Source organism: Heteronotia binoei, chromosome 4 (assembly GCF_032191835.1).
Source record: "Heteronotia binoei isolate CCM8104 ecotype False Entrance Well chromosome 4, APGP_CSIRO_Hbin_v1, whole genome shotgun sequence".
Lineage (NCBI taxonomy): Eukaryota > Metazoa > Chordata > Lepidosauria > Squamata > Gekkonidae > Heteronotia > Heteronotia binoei.
This window is the reverse complement of record NC_083226.1, coordinates 26,478,852-26,501,093: the sequence shown is the minus strand read 5'-3', so window position 1 is coordinate 26,501,093 and position 22,242 is coordinate 26,478,852. Positions and strand designations below refer to the sequence as shown.

At 43.9% G+C, this 22,242-nt stretch overlaps 1 protein-coding gene across 1 annotated transcript in view; it reads right to left on the bottom strand.

Annotated features, from left to right (window-relative positions):
* Positions 1-336: 336 nt before the first annotated feature.
* LOC132570418 (stimulated by retinoic acid gene 6 protein-like) overlaps positions 337-22,242 on the bottom strand; it is a 57,643-nt gene continuing 35,737 nt past the window's right edge. Inside the window, exons 7-18 of the mRNA XM_060237007.1 lie at positions 21,025-21,153; positions 18,373-18,443; positions 17,658-17,769; positions 16,057-16,198; positions 14,159-14,234; positions 13,577-13,658; positions 12,818-12,866; positions 12,615-12,732; positions 9,265-9,384; positions 7,764-7,927; positions 3,169-3,318; positions 337-825 (exon numbers count right to left, since the gene is read on the bottom strand). Coding sequence (XP_060092990.1) covers positions 689-825; positions 3,169-3,318; positions 7,764-7,927; positions 9,265-9,384; positions 12,615-12,732; positions 12,818-12,866; positions 13,577-13,658; positions 14,159-14,234; positions 16,057-16,198; positions 17,658-17,769; positions 18,373-18,443; positions 21,025-21,153 — 1,350 coding nt within the window. The 3' untranslated portion in view covers positions 337-688. The remainder of the gene's footprint in view (positions 826-3,168; positions 3,319-7,763; positions 7,928-9,264; positions 9,385-12,614; positions 12,733-12,817; positions 12,867-13,576; positions 13,659-14,158; positions 14,235-16,056; positions 16,199-17,657; positions 17,770-18,372; positions 18,444-21,024; positions 21,154-22,242) is intronic.

The window sequence follows — 22,242 nt, the reverse complement described above, 5'->3', positions numbered from 1 at the left end:
GACCAACAGACTCAGTTTAAGGGAGTGCCATATGTTCATGTATTTGAACATGACACAGTTCAGCAACTGTGCCCTTGCTTTATTTAATGCTTTCCACTTTTATTCCATGCACTCCCTTAAAGAAGTCAGTCTGGAAAACAATATAAGCAAGAGGTCAGCAAGCAGCCCGGAACTCGGTGATTGCCAGCATGGTGTCCATGGGGAACCATGACATCCACCAAAATGTTTCTTGGCATCCATTGCATCCTTTTCCCAAAGCAAAAAGCTACTTCCTGGCTTTCCTCCACCTTGTGGAGCAGGATGTACTTCAAAAGAGTCCATGAGGCATCTCTTGTATCTGCAGGATGCATCCATTCAGAAAATATCTGCCCCCAGCATAGGAAAACACTTTCTCCCAACATTTTGTCATTGGACGTAGTTTCCATGGTAGTTATTTGGTGGTTCACTGTATCACCCAAGGGCAGCCATTTTGTCATGGTGTTCAACTTGTGTTCTCAAAATTCCAAAAGCAATCAGAGGCTCAACAAGGTTGGGGGCTTCTGCTGGTATCACTTGGACATCCCAGTCTTCCCTCTCGTAGTGACATACAGGTTGGGTTCCCTGCAGGCCTTGTTTCAATCACAATTCATAGTTTGACAGAGTGTCTGTTACGTGGACTTCTACAGCACCATTTCAGGAGCAGAGCTCATCAGACAGAAAACTTTACAGGGAAATCCAGACACAGAGGCCCTGATTTTGGCTTCCTGAGTTTTGTAAGACTGGGATTGTTCAGCAGTGTGTACAGCAGCAGCCATCGTGTCCTGGCTCTGGCCGACACCCTACAATCTAAAACAAAGGTAACAGGATATCATTTCAAAACATGCTTGGTACACCCATTCCAGACATCCTTTCCCTGTCATAATGGGCAGCACCTCAAGCGGTATCTCCCTGGAATGCATATCAAATTAGTATAATTTATGCCACATTTCAAATTAGCATAATATCGTTATACCAATCAGCCACATGGGCACTCTCATACAAGAACCAATACATCCCAAAGTTAGAACAGGTAACTACACAGCTACGACAAAGGATATGTAATTTTGGTTTTTACCATAACGGAACTTGACTTTGTGCTGGGAACGAGTAGGGAAGCAACTCAAAAATGATGGTGGGAAATGCCATCAAGTTGCAGCCAACCTGTGGTAATGGCATAGGGTTTTCAAGGCAAGAGATGTTCAGAGGTGCTTTGCTATTCCCTGCCTCTGTATAATAACCCTAGACTTCCTTGGTGGTCTAGTGTAGTGTACAGTTTGCTGTAGTGGTTTGTGCAGACTCTAATCTGGGAGAGCCGGTCCTGAGTGTGGCAAATGTGAAAACATTTCAAATGTTAAAACACCATTTTAAATACAAATATATACAAAGCATTTTAAACAATTCAATAAAGCATATAAATGCATAAAAACGCAAACAGGGAGGAGGTCTAATAAGTGTATAAGTCAGTGAGAGAAGGTCAAATCAGACAGAAAACCAGTCTTTACCCTCTTGAAGAAGACAATGACAGAAAAAGACAGACCGATCTCCCTGAAAAGGGAGTTCAAAAGTTTCAGCACTATTTTCGGGGTGGCTGCATTTCTAGCCTCAGATGGCAGGGGCAAATGAAGCATCGCCTCTGAGGATGGCCACAGAGGAAATTCATTATGGAAGCAGGCATTATGCCATGGCACATTACCACTAAAGGCAATAACTTTTTTTTTCCTTTTCCATCTCAAAGCAACAGGGATGGTGACTTCTTGAAAGTGTACACTTTCTCCACCCTGAATGGTGAAGAATCAGTCCCCATTTTACACACAGACCCATTCTTTTCTTGACCAAACCAAGTCCCAACTCAAACTGTTATCTACCTTAACCTGCACAGATGATGAGAAAATACCTTAATCACTTCATGTTCCTTGTATTGACTGACAGACAGAAATATCTCATTGCTTTGAGTTTTCCCCCCAGAAATGTGGAAAATCTGATTGTATTTTAATCTCTAGTTGCTGCTCCAAAAGAATTAGAAGTTGAAGCACGTAATGATGTGTGAACAGAAGCAATGCCAGATAACGATGCCTCTCTCACGCTATCGTCTCCTCTTTTAAACAGTGCTGTCTGCCACCAAACACAATATTTGCACTACATTTCAGGTTTCAGAAGGAGGGAGGATTTACAGGCCAAGACAGGGGCGTGAAGCACACCTTGAAACACTTCATGCCACATTGAATTCTCAAGTTTGTCACACGCATAGTGTTAACGTAACCCTTTGTTGATTCCTGGCCTGAAACTACCATAATTTCTAAAATGTGGGATGTAATTATGAACATTTAGTTCATGACAGTGGCCACAGCCTTCCATTTGGATAAGCCAAACTACACAAGTCGGCAGAATGTTCAACTGAGGGAGCTCCTTGTGATCCCTCCACTTCCTTGAATCAAGGTTAGGGTGAGAGAAGATTTATGGCAGGGGTGTCGGAACTCATTTGTTATACGGACTGGATCTGACATAAATACCTTGTTGGGCCAGGCCATGTTGGGTTGGGCCAAGCCATGGTGGGCTGGGCCATGTGTGAACCTATTTAAGATTAGGTAGCAGAGATATAATTTTTATAAAGAAGACAGACAAACACAAATATATTTTTTAAAAAAACTTAAACATGCTTAAAATGGGCTAAGGAAGCTCTGGCTCTTTCCTTCCTTTTCCAGGGGATTGGTGGGAAGGGGCCTCAGCCAATAGAAGAGAGACTTGGCTCAGTAGCTCTGCTGTGTAACTGAGAGAGCCTGGCAAAGCAAGCTATTCCTCCCCGCCCTTCCTCACCAAGGGAGGAGCCTCAGCCAATGGAGAAAACAGAGGTTTTGCTCTCTAGTTCCTGTGCAATTGAGCAAGCCTCACAAAGCAAGCTGTTATGCAGAAGGAAGCAAGACATAGGGAGAAGGAAATAGATGACAGCCAGTTGCTCAGGGGCCTGATAGGAGCCCTCCAGGGGCTTGATTCGGCCCCTGAACTGCATGTTCGACACCCCTGATTTATGGGGTGTTAATTTCTTTTCTCACAACAGAGTTCCTCCTCTATCCTTTCTGAAACACACATATACACCAAGGTCACAAACAGATGATAACTGTTATACTGTTAACACCCTGTTATACTGTTTACCTGTTCCCATCAGCTCACTCCCAGCAATGTGTGTAGCTTTCTGAAACTCTTTTCCTCTGCTTGCGGTAACAAGAATGTGGCAGAAGTAAACGAGGCAAGGATTTGTGTGGTAATGATCCATGAGCAGCATACCAACCCATGTCTTGAACCCTGCAGGGAGATCATCATTATTCCCCAGTGCATATTAAACACACTTTTCCTGTTCCTCAGGGTCGAAAAAGTATAGTTTATGACCACTAAGTCAATTACAAGCAATTACAAATGGAATATACCAAAGCCCCTGCCCCATATATACATATATATATAGGCACATTATAAGTTAAGAACATTGTAAGAACATGAACGGGTGTCTTTCATGCCAAGGAACCTACCCTGGGCAGGGAGAGGGGGCAGGGCTTAGTAGTTGGTGATTCAATCCTTAGGCAAGTAGACAGCTGGGTGGCAAAACCGTGTACTGACTGGGGAGGAGCCAATGGTCGTGGTGTATGTTGGCAACAACGATGTGGGGAAATGCAGTCGTGAGGTCCTGGAGGAAAAATTTAGGCTGCTAGGCAGGAGACTTAAGGCCAGGACCTCCAAGGTAGCTTTCTCAGAAGTGCTACCTGTTCCATGTGCAGGGCTGGAGAGGCACAAATTAGAAGTCTCAATGTGTGGATGAGAAGATGGTGTAGGAAGGAAGGGTTTAAGTTGGTTAGGCACTGGGATGCTTTCTGGAACAAGTGGGAGCTGTACAAAAGAGATGGTCTCCACTTGTCCCCAGATGGAACCAGGCTGCTTGCGCTTAAAATCAAAAAGGTGGCAGAGCAGTTTTTAAACTAAATCTTGGGGGAAAGCCGACAGGTGATGAAATGTCTCTGGTTCGGGAGGACTCATCTCAAAGAGATGAAGGGTTAGCTGTTGTTTTTCTACCGGGTAATGGATCAGAGTTGTCCACTGAGATGGTGACAAACAGTAGGGACTATCTGCCAAAGTCTCGAGGCAGCAGGAGGAAGGTTGCAGGCCTAACTTGCCTGGGAAATTATAGATATTTGTATACAAATGCTAGAAGTGTTCAAAGTAAAATTGGTGAGCTGGAATGTTTAGTGTTGGGGGAAAACAAAGACATTGTGGGAATTTCAGAAACTTTGTGCAATGAGGAGAATCAGTGGGACACGGTGATTCCTGGATATGTTATATCGGAAGGATAGGGAGGGAAGGGTTGGAGGTGGGGTGGCTCTGTATGTCAGAGAGGGTATACAGTCCAGTAAGACTGAGAATTAGATTCCCTTCTAGAAATGCTTTGGGTCGAAATAGAAAGCCCAAAAGGAAATTTCACTATGGGAGTTCGTTATTGCCCACCAAATCAAAAGAGAGAGGACGATTATAATATGATGGAAGGATTAAAGATAGTGGCTAAACATAAAAACTGTGTCATAATAGGTGAGTTTAACTACTCGCAGATTGATTGGGTCAATATGTGTTCTCGTTGAGAGAAAGAGATCGAGTTTCTAGACGCTCTCAATGACTGTGCTACAGAGCAGATGGTCACAGAACCTACCAGGGGCGGGGCAATCCTGGATTTGGTCCTAAGTAATGCCCAAGACTTGGTGAGAGATGTAAAAGCGATTGCACCACTTGGGAGCAGTGACCACAACATTATTGATTTCACCATTTGTATAAACAGGGAATTACCCCAAAAGACCAGCACAACCATGTTTAACTTTAAAAGGGGTAAATTCTCTGAGATGAGGAGGCATGTGAAGGGGAAACTGAAAGGAATGGTAAATACAGTCAAAACCCTTGGGAAAGCTTGGAGGCTATTTAAAACCACAATCCTAGAAGCTCAGATAAAATATATACTACAAGTTAGGAAAGGTACAAACAGGTATAAGAAAAGACCTGCATGATTAACAAACAAAGTAATGGAAGCTGTAAAAGGTAAGAAGGACTCCTTTAAGCGGTGGAAAGCTAGTCCAAGTGAGATTAATAAAAGGGAACACAGACTGTGGCATATCAAATGCAAGACTGTGATCAGGCAGGCAAAAAGGGACTATGAGGAGCATATTGCAAAAAACATAAAGACCAACAATAAAAATTTCTTCAAATATATTAGAGGCAGGAAACTAGCCAGGGAGGCAGTGGGGCCATTGGATGACCAAGGGGTAAAAGGATTATTGAAGGAAGATAGGGAAATGGCTGAGAAGCTGAATGCATTTTTTGCCTCCATCTTCACTGTGGAAGATGAGAAGTGTTTGCCCGCTCCAGAACCACTAATTTTGGAAGGGGTGTTGAAAGACCTGAGTCAGATTGAGGTGACAAGAGAGAAGGTCCTACAACTGATTGACGAATTAAAAACTAATAAGTCACAAGGTCCGGATGGAATACATCCAAGAGTTCTGAAAGAACTCAAAGAAGAACTTGTGGATCTCCTGACAAAAATATGTAATCTTTCATTGAAATCTGCCTCCATTCCTGAGGACTGGAAGGTAGAATATGTCACCCCCATCTTTAAAAAGGGTTCCAGAAGAGATCCAGGAAATTACAGGCCAGTCAGTCTGACTTCAATACCAGGAAAGTTGGTAGAAACCATTATCAAGGACAAAATGAGTAGGCACACTGATGAACACAAGTTATTGAGGAAGACTCAGCATGGGTTCTGTAAGGGAAGATCTTGCCTCACTAACCTGTTACAGTTTTTTGAGGGGGTGAACAAACATGTGGACAAAGGGGACCCAATAGATGTTGTTTACTTTGACTTCCAGAAAGCTTTTGATAAAGTTCCTCATCAAAGGCTTCTTAGTAAGCTCGAGAGTCATACTAGGACAGGTCCTCTTGTGGATCAAAAACTGGCTAATTAATAGAAAGCAGAGTGAGTATAAATGGACAGTCTTTGCCATGGAGGACGTTAAGCAGTGGGGTGCCGCAGGGCTCAGTACTGGGTCCTATGCTCTTTATCATGTTCACCAGCGAGCCTGCAGCAAACGTGGGCTATTGCACCCTTCTTAAATCTTCGTTCGCGAAGCCAAGCCGAGAGAGAGAGAGAGAGAGAGAAAATGATTTGGAGTTGGAAGTAAGCAGTGAAGTGGCCAAGTTTGCAAATGACACTGAATTGTTCAGGGTGGTGAGAACCAGAGAGGATTGTGAGGCACTCCAAAGGGATCTGTTGAGGCTGGGTGAGTGGGCGTCAACGTGGCAGATAAGGTTCAGTGTGGACAAGTGCAAAGTAATGCACATTGGAGTCAAGAATCCCAGCTACAAATACAAGTTGATGGGGTGTGAACTGGCAGAGACTGACCAAGAGAGTAATTTTGAGGTTGTGGTAGATAACTCACTGAAAATGTCAAGACAATGTGCGATTGCAATAAAAAAGGCCAATGCCATGCTGGGAATTATTAGGAAGGGAATTGAAAACAAATCAGTCAGTATCATAATGCCCCTGTATAAATCGATGGTGCGGTCTCATTTGGAGTACTGTGTGCAGTTCTGGTCACCGCACCTCAAAAAGGACATTATAGCATTGGATAAAGTCCAGAAAAGGGCAACTAGAATGATTAAAGGTTTGGAACACTTTCTCTATGAAGAAAGGTTAAAACGCTTGGGGCTCTTTAGCCTGGAGAAACGTCGACTACGGGATGACATGATAGAGGTTTACAAGATTATGCATGGGATGGAGAAAGTAGAGAAAGAAGTACTTTTCTCCCTTTCTCACAATACAAAAACTCATGGGCATTCGATGAAATTGCTGAGCAGTCGGGTTAAAACAGATAAAAGGAAGTACTTCTTCACCCAAAGGGTGATTAACACATGGAATTCACTGCCACAGGAGGCATAGCCAACTTCAAGAGGGGACTGGATAAAAATATGGAGCAGAGGTCCATCAGTGGCTATTAGCCACAGTATATTATTGGAACTGTCTAGGGCAGTGATGCTCTGTATTCTTGGTGCTTAGGGGGGGCAAAGTGGAAGGGCTTCTACACCCATTTGTGAGCCTCCTGATGACACTTGGGTTTTTGGGGGCGTTCTTGGCCACTGTGTGACACAGAGTGCTACACTGGATGGGCCATTGGCCTGATCCAACATGGATTCTCTTATGTTCTTAACATTAGGTTCTTAACATAAGAGAAGCCATGTTGGATCAGGCCAATGGTCCATCCAATCCAACACTCTGTGTCACACAGTGGCCAAAAAAAACCCCAAGTGCCATCAAGAGGCCCACCAGTGGGGCTAGAAGCCCTTCCACTGCCCCCCCAAAGCACAAGAATACAGAGCATCACTGCCCCAGACAGAGAGTTCCAACAATAAGCTGTGGCTAATAGTCACTGATGGACCTCTTATCTATATGCTTATCCATTCCACTCTTGAAGCTGTCTATGCTTGCAGTCCTCACCACCTCCTGTGGCAGTGAATTCCATGTGTTAATCACCCTTTGGGTGAAGAAGTACTTCCTTTTATCCGACTGCTCAGCAATTTCATTGAATGCCCATGAGTTCTTGTATTGTGAGAAAGGGAGAAAAGTACTTCTTTCTCTACCTTCTCTATCCCATGCATAATCTTGTAAACCCCTATCATGTCACCCCAGTTCTGGTGACCCTCCAGGTTTTCCTCCCATCACTTACCCATATCACAGGTTTCGTAACCTTTGGGCATGACCGGCCTGTCTATACGTCCAATTAGCCAGGATCCCAAAGCCATGCTACGCAACAACCTCATCAGACAGGAAATCAGGCCTACCACCACAGTGTAGAAGAACAAGAAGTAGGTGAAGTTCTGGAATGCCTTTCTGCAAAGGAATAGAGGACGCATCAGAAGTATTTCTACCAGCGCAATCTTATGCAAAGTTACCTTAGCCGACACCTTTCATTATAATGGTTTCTGTCTCTCCATCAAACCAAACGCTGGTGGGCAGTGGTTAAGCAGGCAAAGTGGTACAAAGTTAGAATCCAATGGCAACATAGCAAAATTAACACATTGAAAGAGCATTTGGTCTGGATAGCATTTGCGTGGGAAACCAATAAAACAGTAGCATGACACTCAAATAAAGGATATTGGCTGTGTATCTCATTACATTTACTAAACCCATCTTTTTCACTATATTTTAATGTATTTTTTTCTAATGACAAACTAGAAAGACGTTTATAATGTATGTTACATGTTGAAAAGTAAATTCGGTGGACAGGAAAACCTCTGGGAAAGACATGTCCTCAGTTTAACTCAGACTTGCAAGCAATAGAGCAATTAACAGACTACATTTGTTGCTTTATTGTCTTAAAAACAGTTGACCAAATAGTTCACTCCAATATCCAGCCCTGTATATACTGTTTATTTTTCCATTTTGTAAACTGTCCACATGCAGATTCCCAAGGCAATTAGCAACAAAATCCAATAAAAATAAACATTAAAAAATCCAAAATTTAAAAGGGCAAGAGTCATGGTAGCAGCCCTTAAACAGCTACCATTCCTCTATGAGTAACCCTATTCTGGAACAAGACTGCTTTCTGAAGCACAGGCAAGGAATTGGTCAAGTGAGTTTCTCTGGGCAAGAAATTTTACAGAACTACAACGCACACACAACCGAAGAAATACCTATATCTCTTGGTGACCATCCTCAGAGGCTCATACCCTGCCACAAATTCTGTTTTTTTCACCTTCCCTCCTCCATCTATTTTCCTTCCTGCCTGTCTGCCGGCTCTCAAACATCTGATGTTTATTCTATGTAGCTCTTATGTTAAGCAAGGCCACCCCTATACTGGACTCTAGCTCTTTTCTACTGCTACAGACAGACTACTACGGCTACCCATCTTGATGTATCTCCACGGGGGGGTTTCCTCTGAAGATCTTAAGGTACCTGGATAGACAGCAGAGAAATTAACTGAAGGAGGCAATCTTTCATGCAACCAGAGCCAAGCTCATTTTGAGCTTTCAAGGTTAAAACAAACATGCCAAAAGAAACAAGCAAATGAGCCACAGCAGCTTTTATCACCCACTCTTCATAGGGTGGCAAATCTTCCTCAACAGGCTCCACTTTCCCCAGGGACCCTGCCTCTATGAGCTCCATGCAGCAGGATAAATCCAGGGAATGGAAGAGAGGGAGAAAGAGCATCTCTGGCAGGTACAGACCTGTTATCGAGCGCCAATGGCTTTTGCTTGTCTTCTGGAGAAATCTTGGGCTGAAGAAAGAATCTTTCTGCCATCAGAAACTGAAGCCGCTTGATCAACATGACGAGGACAATAGTGAGGCTGGAGCACAGAGGGCAAAAAAGAGACTGTTCTTGATACACAGAAGTGGAGGCTAGCAAAACCTCTGTAGGGAGAACTGAGACTGCCCACTTCTTGTCGTGGTTTCTCAAAGTTTTGCTCTTTGTGTAGCTTCTATCCACTAATAAAGGGAGGCAAGGGGGCACGGCTCAGTGGCAGTGCAGCTGCTTGACATGCAAAAGGCCCCAGGTTCAATCCCTGGCATCTCTAGTTCAAAGATCTAGCAGTAGATGACATGAAAGTCCTCTGTCTGAGGCCCTGGAGAGCCACTGCCAGTCTGAGTAGACGATACTGACTTTGATGGAGCAACGCTGGACAGCGTATAAGGCAGCTTCATGTATCCAAAGGTTAAGATAACAGTTACGATTAAAAAGGGACATATATGCATGAAGAAGGGAACCGAGCATGTATCCTTCCAATGTAATTCAGCTCGTCCAATCCTCATGCATGCAAAGAACAACGGTCTGAACCCCACCCCCCAACAGTACAGAAGGCTCTATTGTGCCTTTTGTAAGCCATGTTTGTTTATCCTAAAACTGATTGCCAGATCTAAAGACTAGGTGGGACACTGGATCTTTTGGTTAGGGGTCACTTCCCGTACACTAGGTTCAAAATATTCATCAGTTGCAGTATTTGAACTTGCACACTGTTTTCTGCATGGCCTAGTGTTTATGTGTATGTCCTGGGCTTTTTGAGCACGAATGCACAGGAATGCAATTCTGGCTGGCTTGGTGTCAGGGAATGTGGCCGGATATGAAAATGAGTTCCTGCTGGGCTTTTTCTACAAAAAACCCACAACCCTGTGCATGTCATTTATCTGCATCCACGCTATAAATGAGATATATTCATTACCCATTCAAGCAGCAATCCTATGTATGTCTGCTCATAAGTCCCACTAAACTTGCAATGTTACCTGCAACAACAAAATTTTAAGAAGCTGTGACAGAACCGGCCCGATTCTGCCTTCAGACCCGGTCCCATCAACTCCCTATTGAGTCGCCAACTCCTGGAGGGAGCTATTTCTTCTCCGGCCACTTGGGCTCGCTGCCACCACCTGCTCAGTCTAGGGGGTTCAGATTGAGAGGAACAGGACTCCCAATCCCCCTCTCCAGCTATGAGGCCAGGCCTCAAGGTCCTCTGCCACCCTGTACTTGGGTATCACAGAGACCACAGCACTTCTTCGGGGAACCCCTGGAGGATTGGCACCTTATACAACTGCATGCCTTTCCCCTTCCCCGGGGCCCCCTTCATAACGCAGCGTGTTCTAAGCGGTCGAGATCTATGTGGTACAGAGTTTGACTGCCAGCATTCAAAATAGAAAAAAATGTTTAATAAGAAGAGAAAGAAAATAAAAAAAACAACAGTTACATGTAAAAGTTTAGCACAGCACCTGAATAGCAACCAGAGGACAAATAAAGGTGGATTTAAACGCATCTGCTCATCCCTGGTGTAAACTGGCCCTACCTTGTGAATGACTGCCTTGGGGCCACCCCCACAGGCAGGAGCCCAGGCTACCAACCTTTCTCCTTCAGCGCCAGCTGAAAAAACTGCCCTTTTCCTGCCTACCTCAACTAAATAACCCAAAAGAACTTCCTGCCCCTCTAGGAGGCTTTCCCCCTAGAGTTGCTGGTTTAACTCCAGAAGGGAGGAGGGAATGAGGGGAAGGCTAAAGAACTTCCTGCCCCTCTAGGAGGCTTTCCCCCTAGAGTCGCTGGTTTAACTCTGGAAGGGAGGAGGTGATGGAGGGAGGCTAGGCCAAAGCCTACTTTAGTAGTTTAATGTTCCCTTCCAATGAAGCACCAACATTGACTAAGATGGCGTTTCTCCACAGAAGCCATCCCCAAAACCCCAGAGTAAGGACAGTAACGTACTGGGGAAAAGTAACAGAGAACAGGGACTGCTTCTAGTAAATAGACTGGAACAAGTATAGGCCTATGGTACTCATGTAGGTCTGTGATACTCATGTAAGGGGGAATTCCCTATATTCTCCCCCCACTTTCTTGTTGGGCCCACACCCATTGTGGCTCCTGGGCGTCCATCTCCACCAATGGCAGGCCAGGCACAGCTCCTGGGTTGCATGGCTGCTGCCAGGCCCAGCACAGCTTATGGGCTGTATGGCTGTTGCCACGTAGCCCAGAGTACCTCCTAGGCTATACAGCTGCTACCACCAGGCTCAGCATGGAGCTCCGGGCTGCACAGCCTCTGCCACCAACTTAAATTTAATTTCAAAAAATTTGGACTTTTCTGCAAACCATCCCCAAAGTTTGCTGAAAAGTCTGCTTAGCTTCCATGTGGCCATCAATTTGCAGATTCAGATGTCTGCAGATGGCAGCCACACATGGATAATAGCAGGGCTTTTTTTGTAGCGGGAACTCCTTTGCTTATTAGGCCACACACCCCTGATGTAGCCAATCCCCAGAAGTGTACAGGGCTCTTAGGACAGGGCCTACTGTAAGCTCCAGGAGGATTGGCAACATCAGGGGTGTGTGGCCTAATATGCAAAGGAGTTCCTGCTACAAAAAAAGCCCTGGCTAATAGCATGGAGGGACCCACAAGAAACTTGCAAAGAGGAGGTATCTCATTCCCCTCCCCCCCATCTTTACTTCATCTCACCTACACCTTTTCTGACACTCATCTGCTCTTTCATTTAACCCCCATCACTTCACTCACCCCTCACCCCTGTCTGTCAACCCCTCCTCTGCAGCCAGCTTGGAAAGGAGGGAGTCAGCAATTACTCTCCTCCCCACTCCAGGTTTCCCTGGTTAGTGTGGGGGAAGCTCCAGCTCCAGTGCTTCCCTGCTACCTATATTTTGCCAGGTCATTGGGGGAAAACAATGATTCCTGAACCCCTGTACAGCTTTGCCAGCACAGAGGGGAGGGGGAATGGTGACTTCCATCCAACACTCCGGTTGTGAGCTCAGGATGTGGTGACAGCTCCATTCTCCTGCCCTCCTCCTCATGCTGTGGTACTGGCAGAATGGTCGGGCCTGGTGCAGTTCCCAAGCCCCGTTGCCAATGCAGCTGAACAGGACCCTAGTCAGGATCTTATAAGTTGGGGTACTTCCCAAACTGGCACTGCAGGGCCTGGTGCACACCAGCATGGATCTTCTTCCTGGATTCCCACAGCAAGAACTTGGCCCCTCCTTCAAACATTAACTCTTTATTAGCGATATAATTAGTTTTATACATTTTACCATAGCAAGCACACTTACACTGTCATTCCCCACTTGTCAAGCAGTTCCATCCACTGACCATGTATCATGGGTAGAACCAGAACATACATGAAAATCATCACAGCCAGCCACTGCACCAGATGCATGATAAAATATCCTAAAAAACAAGAGTCAAGTTGTCAGCAAAAGCGGGAACACCTTATAAGTTAAGCCAAATGTCCACAACGTAGATGTTCACATACCCCATGCTGTGTATGCAATTTGCCAAGAACTGTATCTTGCCAGTGCTACCTGTTGGCATTAAAAAGGAACAGTTAATTGATACAGAAATTGAATACCCAAAATAGATAAACAAAATATATTCATAGCACTTCCAAAGATCAAACTAGTTATAGAATAAGCAAGTCTCTGTGTCAGGTTTTGGCATGAAGGTGGGGAGATTTCAGGAGGACGGGATTCACAGCAAGAGGCAAAAGACCTCTTGGACAAACCAAATTACATTGCATTAAAATGGTGCATGTTAAGAACACATGTTGTGGTTCTTTCATATAGCCCATAATAGGAAGTGGTATGTGCAGAATAAATCTAGGTGGTTTAAATAAGGCACATAAACGTGCCGTTCTTCTTTGTTGCAGAAAATATCAGAAGGGTTCCAGCGTTAGCCTAAAACTAATATCTTCCAAGCCATCACCAAACTATGGCTTCTGATTTGCATTTCAGGATACCATCCACCTTCACAGTGCAGATTATCTGATGGGCTTTCTGGGAACCATAAGGTAATGTCCTACAAAGGCACTCCACAATGAACTCCATATAAACTATCTGCCTGCTATCCCTACTATATTTTAACACTGCCTGCATAAGGAACCTGGATAAATAGGAGAATACCCCACTGTCCAGATCCTGACACTCTTGAAGTGACTGTGAGTCAACTCTGACAAAATCCAAGTTTGAAAAGCCAGGAGTAGGAACTCTTCCAAGGGTAAACAGCAGAAACTCACCACACTTAGAGAATGTGAAACGCTAGTAATGTCTGACATAAGGAACTGCTTCTTGCCAACCCGCAATCGCTTCATGTGTTTTCTAGGGGTAAAAAACCAAGGTTGTTAAAGACTGGTCACATAAAAACCCTCACTGCCCTCAAGGGTGCTTTCACACTTCCTGTCTATCACCCACTGGGTACTGTGCCATCTGGAGCTACTTTGTTTTTTAACAAAAATCATACAAACGTAATTGCTCACTGGTACACATCAAAACCCAATTACCTCATCCCACTTATTATAGAAGCTAACGTCATCCATTTGTCTGTATAACAACAGTCTTCGACCACAGGGTTCCTATTTATCTGTGAAGTACTTGGTGTACGTCTGAGAAAGGGGAATGGGAAAGAGGAATGCTCATAACAGACAGAGGTAACAGGGAGTGGGTGTGGGATCCCAAGCAGCATTCCCACAGTGCAATCCTATGCAGAGTTACTCCAATCTAAGCCCTTTGGAGTAACTCTGCACAGACTGCATTATTAGTGGCCTAATTAAGTTTATCCAGCTGGGTAACATTACCTGTAAGCCAAAAGATATCCATACCTGTAGCAGGTTAAGATATGGAACACGTAAGTGATACATGTCAGAGAGGAAGTAACAGTGGTGGCTATCCAGGCACCTGTGAAACAAGTAACCATCATCTTTATTTAAGACATTCTCCTGTAGCCCTATACACCACCATCCTGACAATATTTTAACTTCACAGACAGCAATCAGAATGAATAACTAGATGCTCCAGAAGCAGCATTCAGTGTTTTATTCTGTAATACAGGCATAGCAAAGATCATTCATGGAGCCTATAACTACATGTTATGAGCAAGCGTGGGAGAACCTGTGGCCACCAACATCTTTTCAAATGAAAATTTAGCCATTTTTAATTTCCGCAAGACCCAGCAGCATGGTGGCATCATGCATTCTTGTTCCCCCCCATGCCTTCTCAAGTGCTTAAACAGCCACCCCAAAAATATTTTGGTAGTTGAAAAGGCATCGGGGGGGGGGCACAATGACATGGTGCAACCACACCACAATGGGCTTGACCAAGAGAGAGATCTTGGGGTCGTGGTAGATAACTCACTGAAAATGTCAAGACAGTGTGAAATTGCAATAAAAAAGGCCAATGCCATGCTGGGAATTATTAGGAAGGGAATTGAAAACATCAGCCAGTAGCATAATGCCCCTGTATAAATCAATGGTGCGGCCTCATTTGGAATACTGGGTACAATTCTGATCACCGCACCTCAAAAAAGATAGCATTGGAAAAAGTGCAGAAAAGGATAACTAGAATGATTAAAGAGTTGGAACACTTTCCCAATGAAGAAAGGTTAAAACGTTTGGGACTCTTTAGCTTGGAGAAACATCGACTGCGGGATGACATGATAGGGGTTTACAAGATTATGCATGGGATAGAGAAGGTAGAGAAAGAAGTACTTTTCTCCCTTTCTCACAATACAAGAACTCATGGGCATTCAATGAAATTGCTGAGCAGTCAGGTTAGAACTGATAAAAGGAAGTACTTCACCCAAAGGGTGATTAACATGTGGAATTCACTGCCATAGGAGGTGGTGGTGGCTACAAACATATTCAGCTTCAAGAGGGGAATGGATAAGCATATGGAGCAGAGGTCCATCAGTGGCTATTAGCCACAGCTTATTGTTGGCACTCTGTCTGGGGCAGTGATGCTCTGTATTCTTGTGTTTGTGGGGCACAGTGGAAGGGCTTCTAGCCCCACTGGTGGACCTCTTGATGGCACTTGGGTTTTTTGGCCACTGTGTCATACAGAGTGTTGGACTGGATGGGCCATTGGCCTGATCCAACATGGCTTCTCTTATGTTCTTACTCTTGTCTGTGTGGAAGAAGGTGGATGTGAGCTCTTGTGTGAGTGGATATAATTACTTAAAGTATTTCCCTCTGACTTTTCTTTCCACTAGGTACTTGCAACCGCTGCCAAAGGAACACAAAAATTATGATTTAGGCAAACAAAGAAAAATAAGCGACAATCTGTCTCTTATGGCATTTGTAAGTGGAGGTCAGAATCTGGCCCAAACAAGACCTTGCGTATTTCAACAGTTTGCCATTATCAGGAACTGTCCCCTGCTTCAGACATTCTTCAGTTCCAAGGAATTTTAAACTCCAACTCCACAAAACCAGCGTGCCCTCAAATCCACAGACCTCCCCAGTACTTCTGTTATATAGATATCATAGCCTATTGCAGGCAATGCAAAATTCTGCCCTGGGAACTACACTGCTAAACATTTCTCAACTCTTCAAACTTCAACTGACTTAATTAGAAGCATCTTTAACTAGAGGCAGAAGCTACCTCTGATGATAATATGAAACTAGAAAGCCTGTGCCATTTTTCTCACCAAGGAACAACCAACAACTCATCTGCAAATATTTTTTAAAGTTAAGATTCAGAATCAGACATGCCGTCATATCTGTACCTTTAGCAACTTTAACAAATTCTTTAATTGCATCGAACCATGAGCTGTATTCTTCGGAGAGGTTGAAAGCAGCAACAACATCCAGAAAGAGATCGGCAAGTTTTGCAATAACCTTATAACCAATTATCTCAAGCATAACAAACTAGAAGGCAAATGGAAAAGAACAGCAAAGTTAAGTCTGAATATCTCAAAAGAAGAATGTGACTGAATACACACACATGGTTTTCTGAGCTGGCCCATCAGTAGAAGATGATGATATTGGATTTGTATCCCGCCCTCCACTCTGAATCTCAGGGTCTCAGAGCAACTCACAATCTCCTTTACCTTCCTCCACCAAAACAAACACCCTGTGACATAGGTTGGGCTGAGAGAGCTCTCACAGAAGCTGCCCTTTTAAGGATAACTCTGCGAGAGCTATGGCTAACCCAAGGCCATTCCAGCAGCTGCATGTGGAAGAGTGGGGAATCAAATCTGGGTCTCCCAGATAAGAGTCCACGCACTTAACCACTACACCAAACTGGTTCTCTCCGTAGGTATGAAGACTTCATAAGTGAAGTCTCTACTTTGATAGACCTATGGTCAGTTATAAGGCGTATTCATATGTTCACGTGATCTATCTTAGTTATAAGGCTGTTATGAGATTAATGATATTTATGAAGCATTTTTAACACTTTGGGTTGGCCTGTAAATAGTAAATCAATTATACAAATGGAGAAGAGAATTTTATCATATATGAATATTTGTAAATAATTAGCTTTACTATGTTTGAGCCTAATGGTAATTGCATTTCTGTAATTCAATATTACTTGCTTTTCTATCTTATCTTGTAAATGATGCTTTTAGTCTTTTCTAATCATTAAGTTCTTAATTTTCTATTGTGATGGCCTTTGGCTATAAACAATAAATATTTGTGCTCTTCTGTAAATAGTATTACTATAGGTACATGACAACAGTACATGCACTGTGAAATACAAGCCCTTGAAATTGGCCTCTAGAACAGCGGTCCCCAACCTTTTTGGGAGAACCAGGTTTGATTCCCCACTGCTCCATTTGCAGTTGCTGGAATGGCCTTGGGTCAGCCATAGCTCTCAGAGTTGTCCTTGAAAGGGCAGCTGCTGTGAGAGCCCTCTCAGCCCCACCCACCTCACAGGGTGTCTGTTGTGGGGGAGGAAGGTAAAGGAGATTATGAGATTCAGAGTAGAGAGCGGGATATAAATCCAATGTCACCATCTTATTATTATTATTACTACATTGCAATATGTAATGAAATAATTATACAACTCATAGCCCAGTTGCTAACAGGCCCAGTCCATGAACCGGGGGTTGGGGACCCTTGCTCTAGAACAGGGGTGGCCAACAGTAGCTCTCCAGTTAAATGGCTGCAACTTCTCTTATAGGGACTGCTGTGCCTGCTGAGGAATCCAGAGGATTCTCATTCATTGCTGGGCTGAGAACAGGTACTCTGTTGGGCACTGGCCACAGAGTCTTCTAGAACAGGGGTGGCCAACGGTAGCTCTCCAGATGTTTTTTGCCTACAACTCCCATCAGTCCCATTTAACTGCTTAATGGGGGGAAATGTGCCACACAGGTCCTTCACGTACCATGTAAAGGCAGATGAGGACAACCACCGACGTGCTAATCATTCGGCTTGGGAACTTAAAGTACGGATCCCATTCGTACAACTTCTTTTGAATCCAGGATTTCTCAGGTGGCCTGTAAGTAGGGATAAACATACTGAACAACAAGCTTGGGAACAATAAAAGGAAGCTCTACCCACCTCTTGGGGAGGAGCCTTGGCTCAGTGGTAGAGCCTCTGCTTGGCGTGCAGAAGGTCCCAGGTTCAATCTCTGGTATCTCCAGATAAAAGAAGTAGGCCGTAGGAGATGTGAAAGACCTCTATCTGAGACCCTGGGGCCACTGCTCATCAGAGTAGACAATACTGTCTTTGGTAGACCAGAGGTCTGATTCAGTATAAGACAGCTTCATGTATCATGTGTATCTCTTCATGAGTCCTAAATTGCCTACAGAAAAGCATTTTAAGAGGCTCCTAAGTATAGCTTTGCCCTTTAGCACTCTGCTTCAGTGCTAAGTCATGAGCCAAGTGGGGCAGGCCGACTCTTCCCTCCCCCCATCATTCATTGGCAACTATCACACCCTCGCCCACTCTTTTCACTCTACGACTTGGATCTCTCCTCCCTGTTCTAGCAAGAGTTTGGTCAGTTGGAGATGTGATATGAAGACATTTTGGCTGTGCACTCCCACTCCCCACCCCCTGGCTTTAAAGGAAAAGATTCCAAATAACAGAACGGCCCTCACTGTGGTGGCGGCTTCTTCATCAGTCGATGGACATGCTGAATTTGATGCTGCTCCAGGAAAGTAGGCTCCTCCTGTGGGGAGGACAGAAGGAACAGCGGTTCCCAGAATTATATATTGCCTTATATATTACTTATTTGTAATTATAATTTGTAATTGTAATTACATAAAGTCCCCATGGCCACACCTACATCACCCTCATATAGGAAATCAGAGGCATCATTTTTATTTTATTTATTTATTTAAAAAATCCAGAAATTGAGTGCATCACAGGACAAATGCAGAAGGTGTTAAGAGCTCACAAACCCCAAACAACCATCATGGGGATGTGCCCTCAAAAAAAGGAACAGAGCACTTAATAGGGAACAACCAATTATGTCATACCTTGAAAGTGTGGGCTCTTTATAAGCACAAGGATATTTTATATAGGACTTTCAGGTCTTTGTGTAGTTTTTTTTGTGGGGGTGGGGAGTGCATCAAAGTCCAAATGTAACCAAGGCAGAGCCAAATGTAACCAAGGATCCTAGGTCCCTGTTCTAGAAACAGTTTAGACCTTTAAAGTCCTATATGGCTAGGCACCTGTCAACCTACAGAACAGCCTTTCCCCATAGGAGCCCCAGAGAACACTACAATCAAGTTCACAAAATCTCCTAATCATCCCCAGGACAAAAGACACTCAACTCTACCACCAGAGCTAGAGCCTTTTCGGTGGCAGCTCCTGCCCTGTGGAACACTCTCCCCGAAAACATCAGGGCCCTGCAGGACTTGTCACAGTTCCGCAGGGCCTGTAAAACGGAATTGTTCAAATTGGCTTTTAATACTTAATGGGGAAGTGACCACTACACCACCATCCCACAGCACTGATATCTGAACCCATCCCAGTATAAATATAGAGCGCCAAATAATATTTAACATCACTAATGCACTTAGCGCTAAATACAAATCAATAATTCTGACACCAGCAGAGACTGTCCATCTTGGATTTTAGGGATTGCAATTGTAGTGTAAGTGTAACTGTAAGTGTTTGAAATGACTTTTCATGATTTTATTGTATTTCTATTTTTAACTATTTTAACTGTTGTTAGCCACCCTGAGCTCGTTAGGGGAGGGCAATATATAAATATAATAAATAAATAAATAAATACTGGATGTGGATTTTTGCAGATAATTTCAGGAGGTATCAATGCCTTTGAATCCAATTAAGAGTCACTTTTTGGACAGGTTTATTCTGATGAGGCAACTGTGTAGTTATTTATTTATTTTATTTATAGCCCACCCTTCCCATAAAACAGGCTCAGGGCAGGTTACAGCACAAGAACAACAATCGAGCAGTTAAAAACAAATTAAAATATATAAAAAGCAAAGATTACAGAAGTTAAAAATAACACATTCAGCCTCAACAGGCATGGCCTATCGGACCAGATCCATCAGGTTCCACAGCACCAGAATGAAAGAATGAGAGGGGGAGACCAGAAACAAGTGATGCCCACTGCCTCAGTTGAAGGCCTGATGGAAAAGCTGTTTTACAGGTTCCTGAAGTAAGTTCCACAGGGCCTGGCTCTCCAAGGGAAGATCATTCCCCCAGTTAGGGGCCAGGATTGAAAAGACCCTGGCCCTTTTCAGGCATGTCAGACATCTCCAGAGCCAGATACCACCAAAAGGTGTTGGGTCACTGATTGCAGAAATCTGCAGGGCTTGTATGAGGAGAGGCGGTCTCAAAGATATGCTAGCCCCTGGCTGTATAAGACTTTAAAGGGAAGTACTAGCACCTTGAACTAGATCCAGTACTCAATAGGTAGCCAGGGCAGTTTGTGCGGCACAGGATGGATCTGTGCCTGTACAGGCAACAATGTCAACATCCATGAAGCAGCGTTCTGCACCAGCTGGAGTTTCCGGAGCAGGGTCAAGCGCAGCCCCATGTAGGGTGTGTTACAATAATCTAGCCTGGAAGTGACTGTTGCATGGGTCACTGTGGCCAGGTCATGAAGGGTGAGATACAGGACCAACTGCCTGACATGCCTCAGATGGAAGAAGGCAGATCTGGCAGTGGTGGTAACCTGGACCTCCGTAGATAAAGAGGCATCAGGTACCTGAACCCGTTTGGTAAGAGATAGTAAGGACTACAGTTGTACAGCACAGACTGCCAAGAGAGCTCCCAAGGGACTCCGCAAATCTTTAAAAGATGGCAAAGAGGAAAGGCACTGATGTGACATTCTGAAAGCCAGAATGGTGGAGGATGAAGAGACTGTCCATTTATTTTACACCAGATTTGGAATACTATAACTTTGTCAATAGAGTAGCTAACTTGAATCAAAAGTATGCAAGTAAAGAACTGAGCTTTTTTCTTAGAACACTAACAGTCCAATCCTAAACACAGTTATCCCTCCCTAAACCCACTGATTCCAGTGGACTGTTTAGGATTGCACTGCTAATGTTAATTCAGAGACTACCTCACTGTCTTTTGAGGGACACCCTGTTTGAGGATCACCTTTGTTCACAATTTCATATCCATTGGGGGTCCATCTCTGAAACAAAAAACATCTGCTATGTACAGTAAAGGTAGAGAATATGAAGACCTAAGGAAAGGAATATCAAGAAAAAGGGAAGAATAAGAAAAAAGTAATGGGAATGCACTATTTCTTCAAAAACACTCACCTGCAGAATGGCCCGCCCATGCCAAAATTTTAATGATGTCATAAAGATTTGTAGAAATCGGCCTAGCAAGAAAAACTCGCACAGGAACGAAGGCCAGAACATAACTATACTTTCATATTCCTGGAACACCTGAAAACAAAACGCAGATTGACCGTATTACCTGTATGCCTTCCTCCACCTTATCTTACAAATTGCAAACTCTGCTTAATTTATACACAGGAAGAACAGCTGCTCCTCATCCTGGAAATCCTGTTTCCCCGAGCGTGTGTCTATAATTGCTGGTGCAATTCAAAGTGAAAGTAGTACCATGGACAGAAACCACGGGGACAAAATTCTGGGGATACTGGCTACTTCAGCGGCCCACAGAGCCAGGCAAGTCACACAATTTGTTTTCACTGGATGTATGGGTTGTGTCTATGGAGTGGTGACAAGACTTACAGGGTATTGTTGTTGGGGAGCCAGCAGTGGCTCTCAGCAGCAGTATTCATAAGCAGCCAACTTTTATAATTACAACCAAGGCCATTGCTTGAAACCAATAGTTCAATTCACAGGCTTCTCGGTTAAGCAGTAATGGAGAAGCGCAGAATGCTGAGGGCTTTGGGTCTCTATTGAAACTCAAGAGAAAAACGAGGGATCAACAAAGCACATAAATGAATAATGAGAGCAGGTTAACTGTGCCCGTTGCATGTTTTTGCTGTTCAGCCCAGATGAGTTTCTGCTTATGAATAGAAGCAAAATAGCTCATCAGAGCAAGGCAGAGGGCAAGTCAGTTGAGCAATGTACTTCAACAAGGCTTTAATTATCATTTCTAGATGGGCTTCCAATTCTGAGATCCTGTCTTGATGCATTATGTTATTATACTGTCATGTCAACCTATCTATTCTCCATGGTTCTGTCAAATCATAGCTAACCCATGGTGACCCCATAGGCAAGAGATGAACAGTGGTGGTTTGCCATTGCCCATCTCTGCAGAGTGACCCTGGACTTCCTCAATGATTTCCTGTCCAAGTACTAACCAGGGCTGACCTTACTTAGCTTCTGAGATCAAGTTAGCCTGGGCTATCCAGGTCATGATACAGTATTTCAGTTTAAAGAGCACGGCCATTCCCAAATATTTGGATGGATATTTTATTGCATATAATCTGCATTTTGGGACTGTGGGGGAATTCTATTCTTTTTTATTACAAAAAAAAATAAAGTTAAAACACATTAAATCAA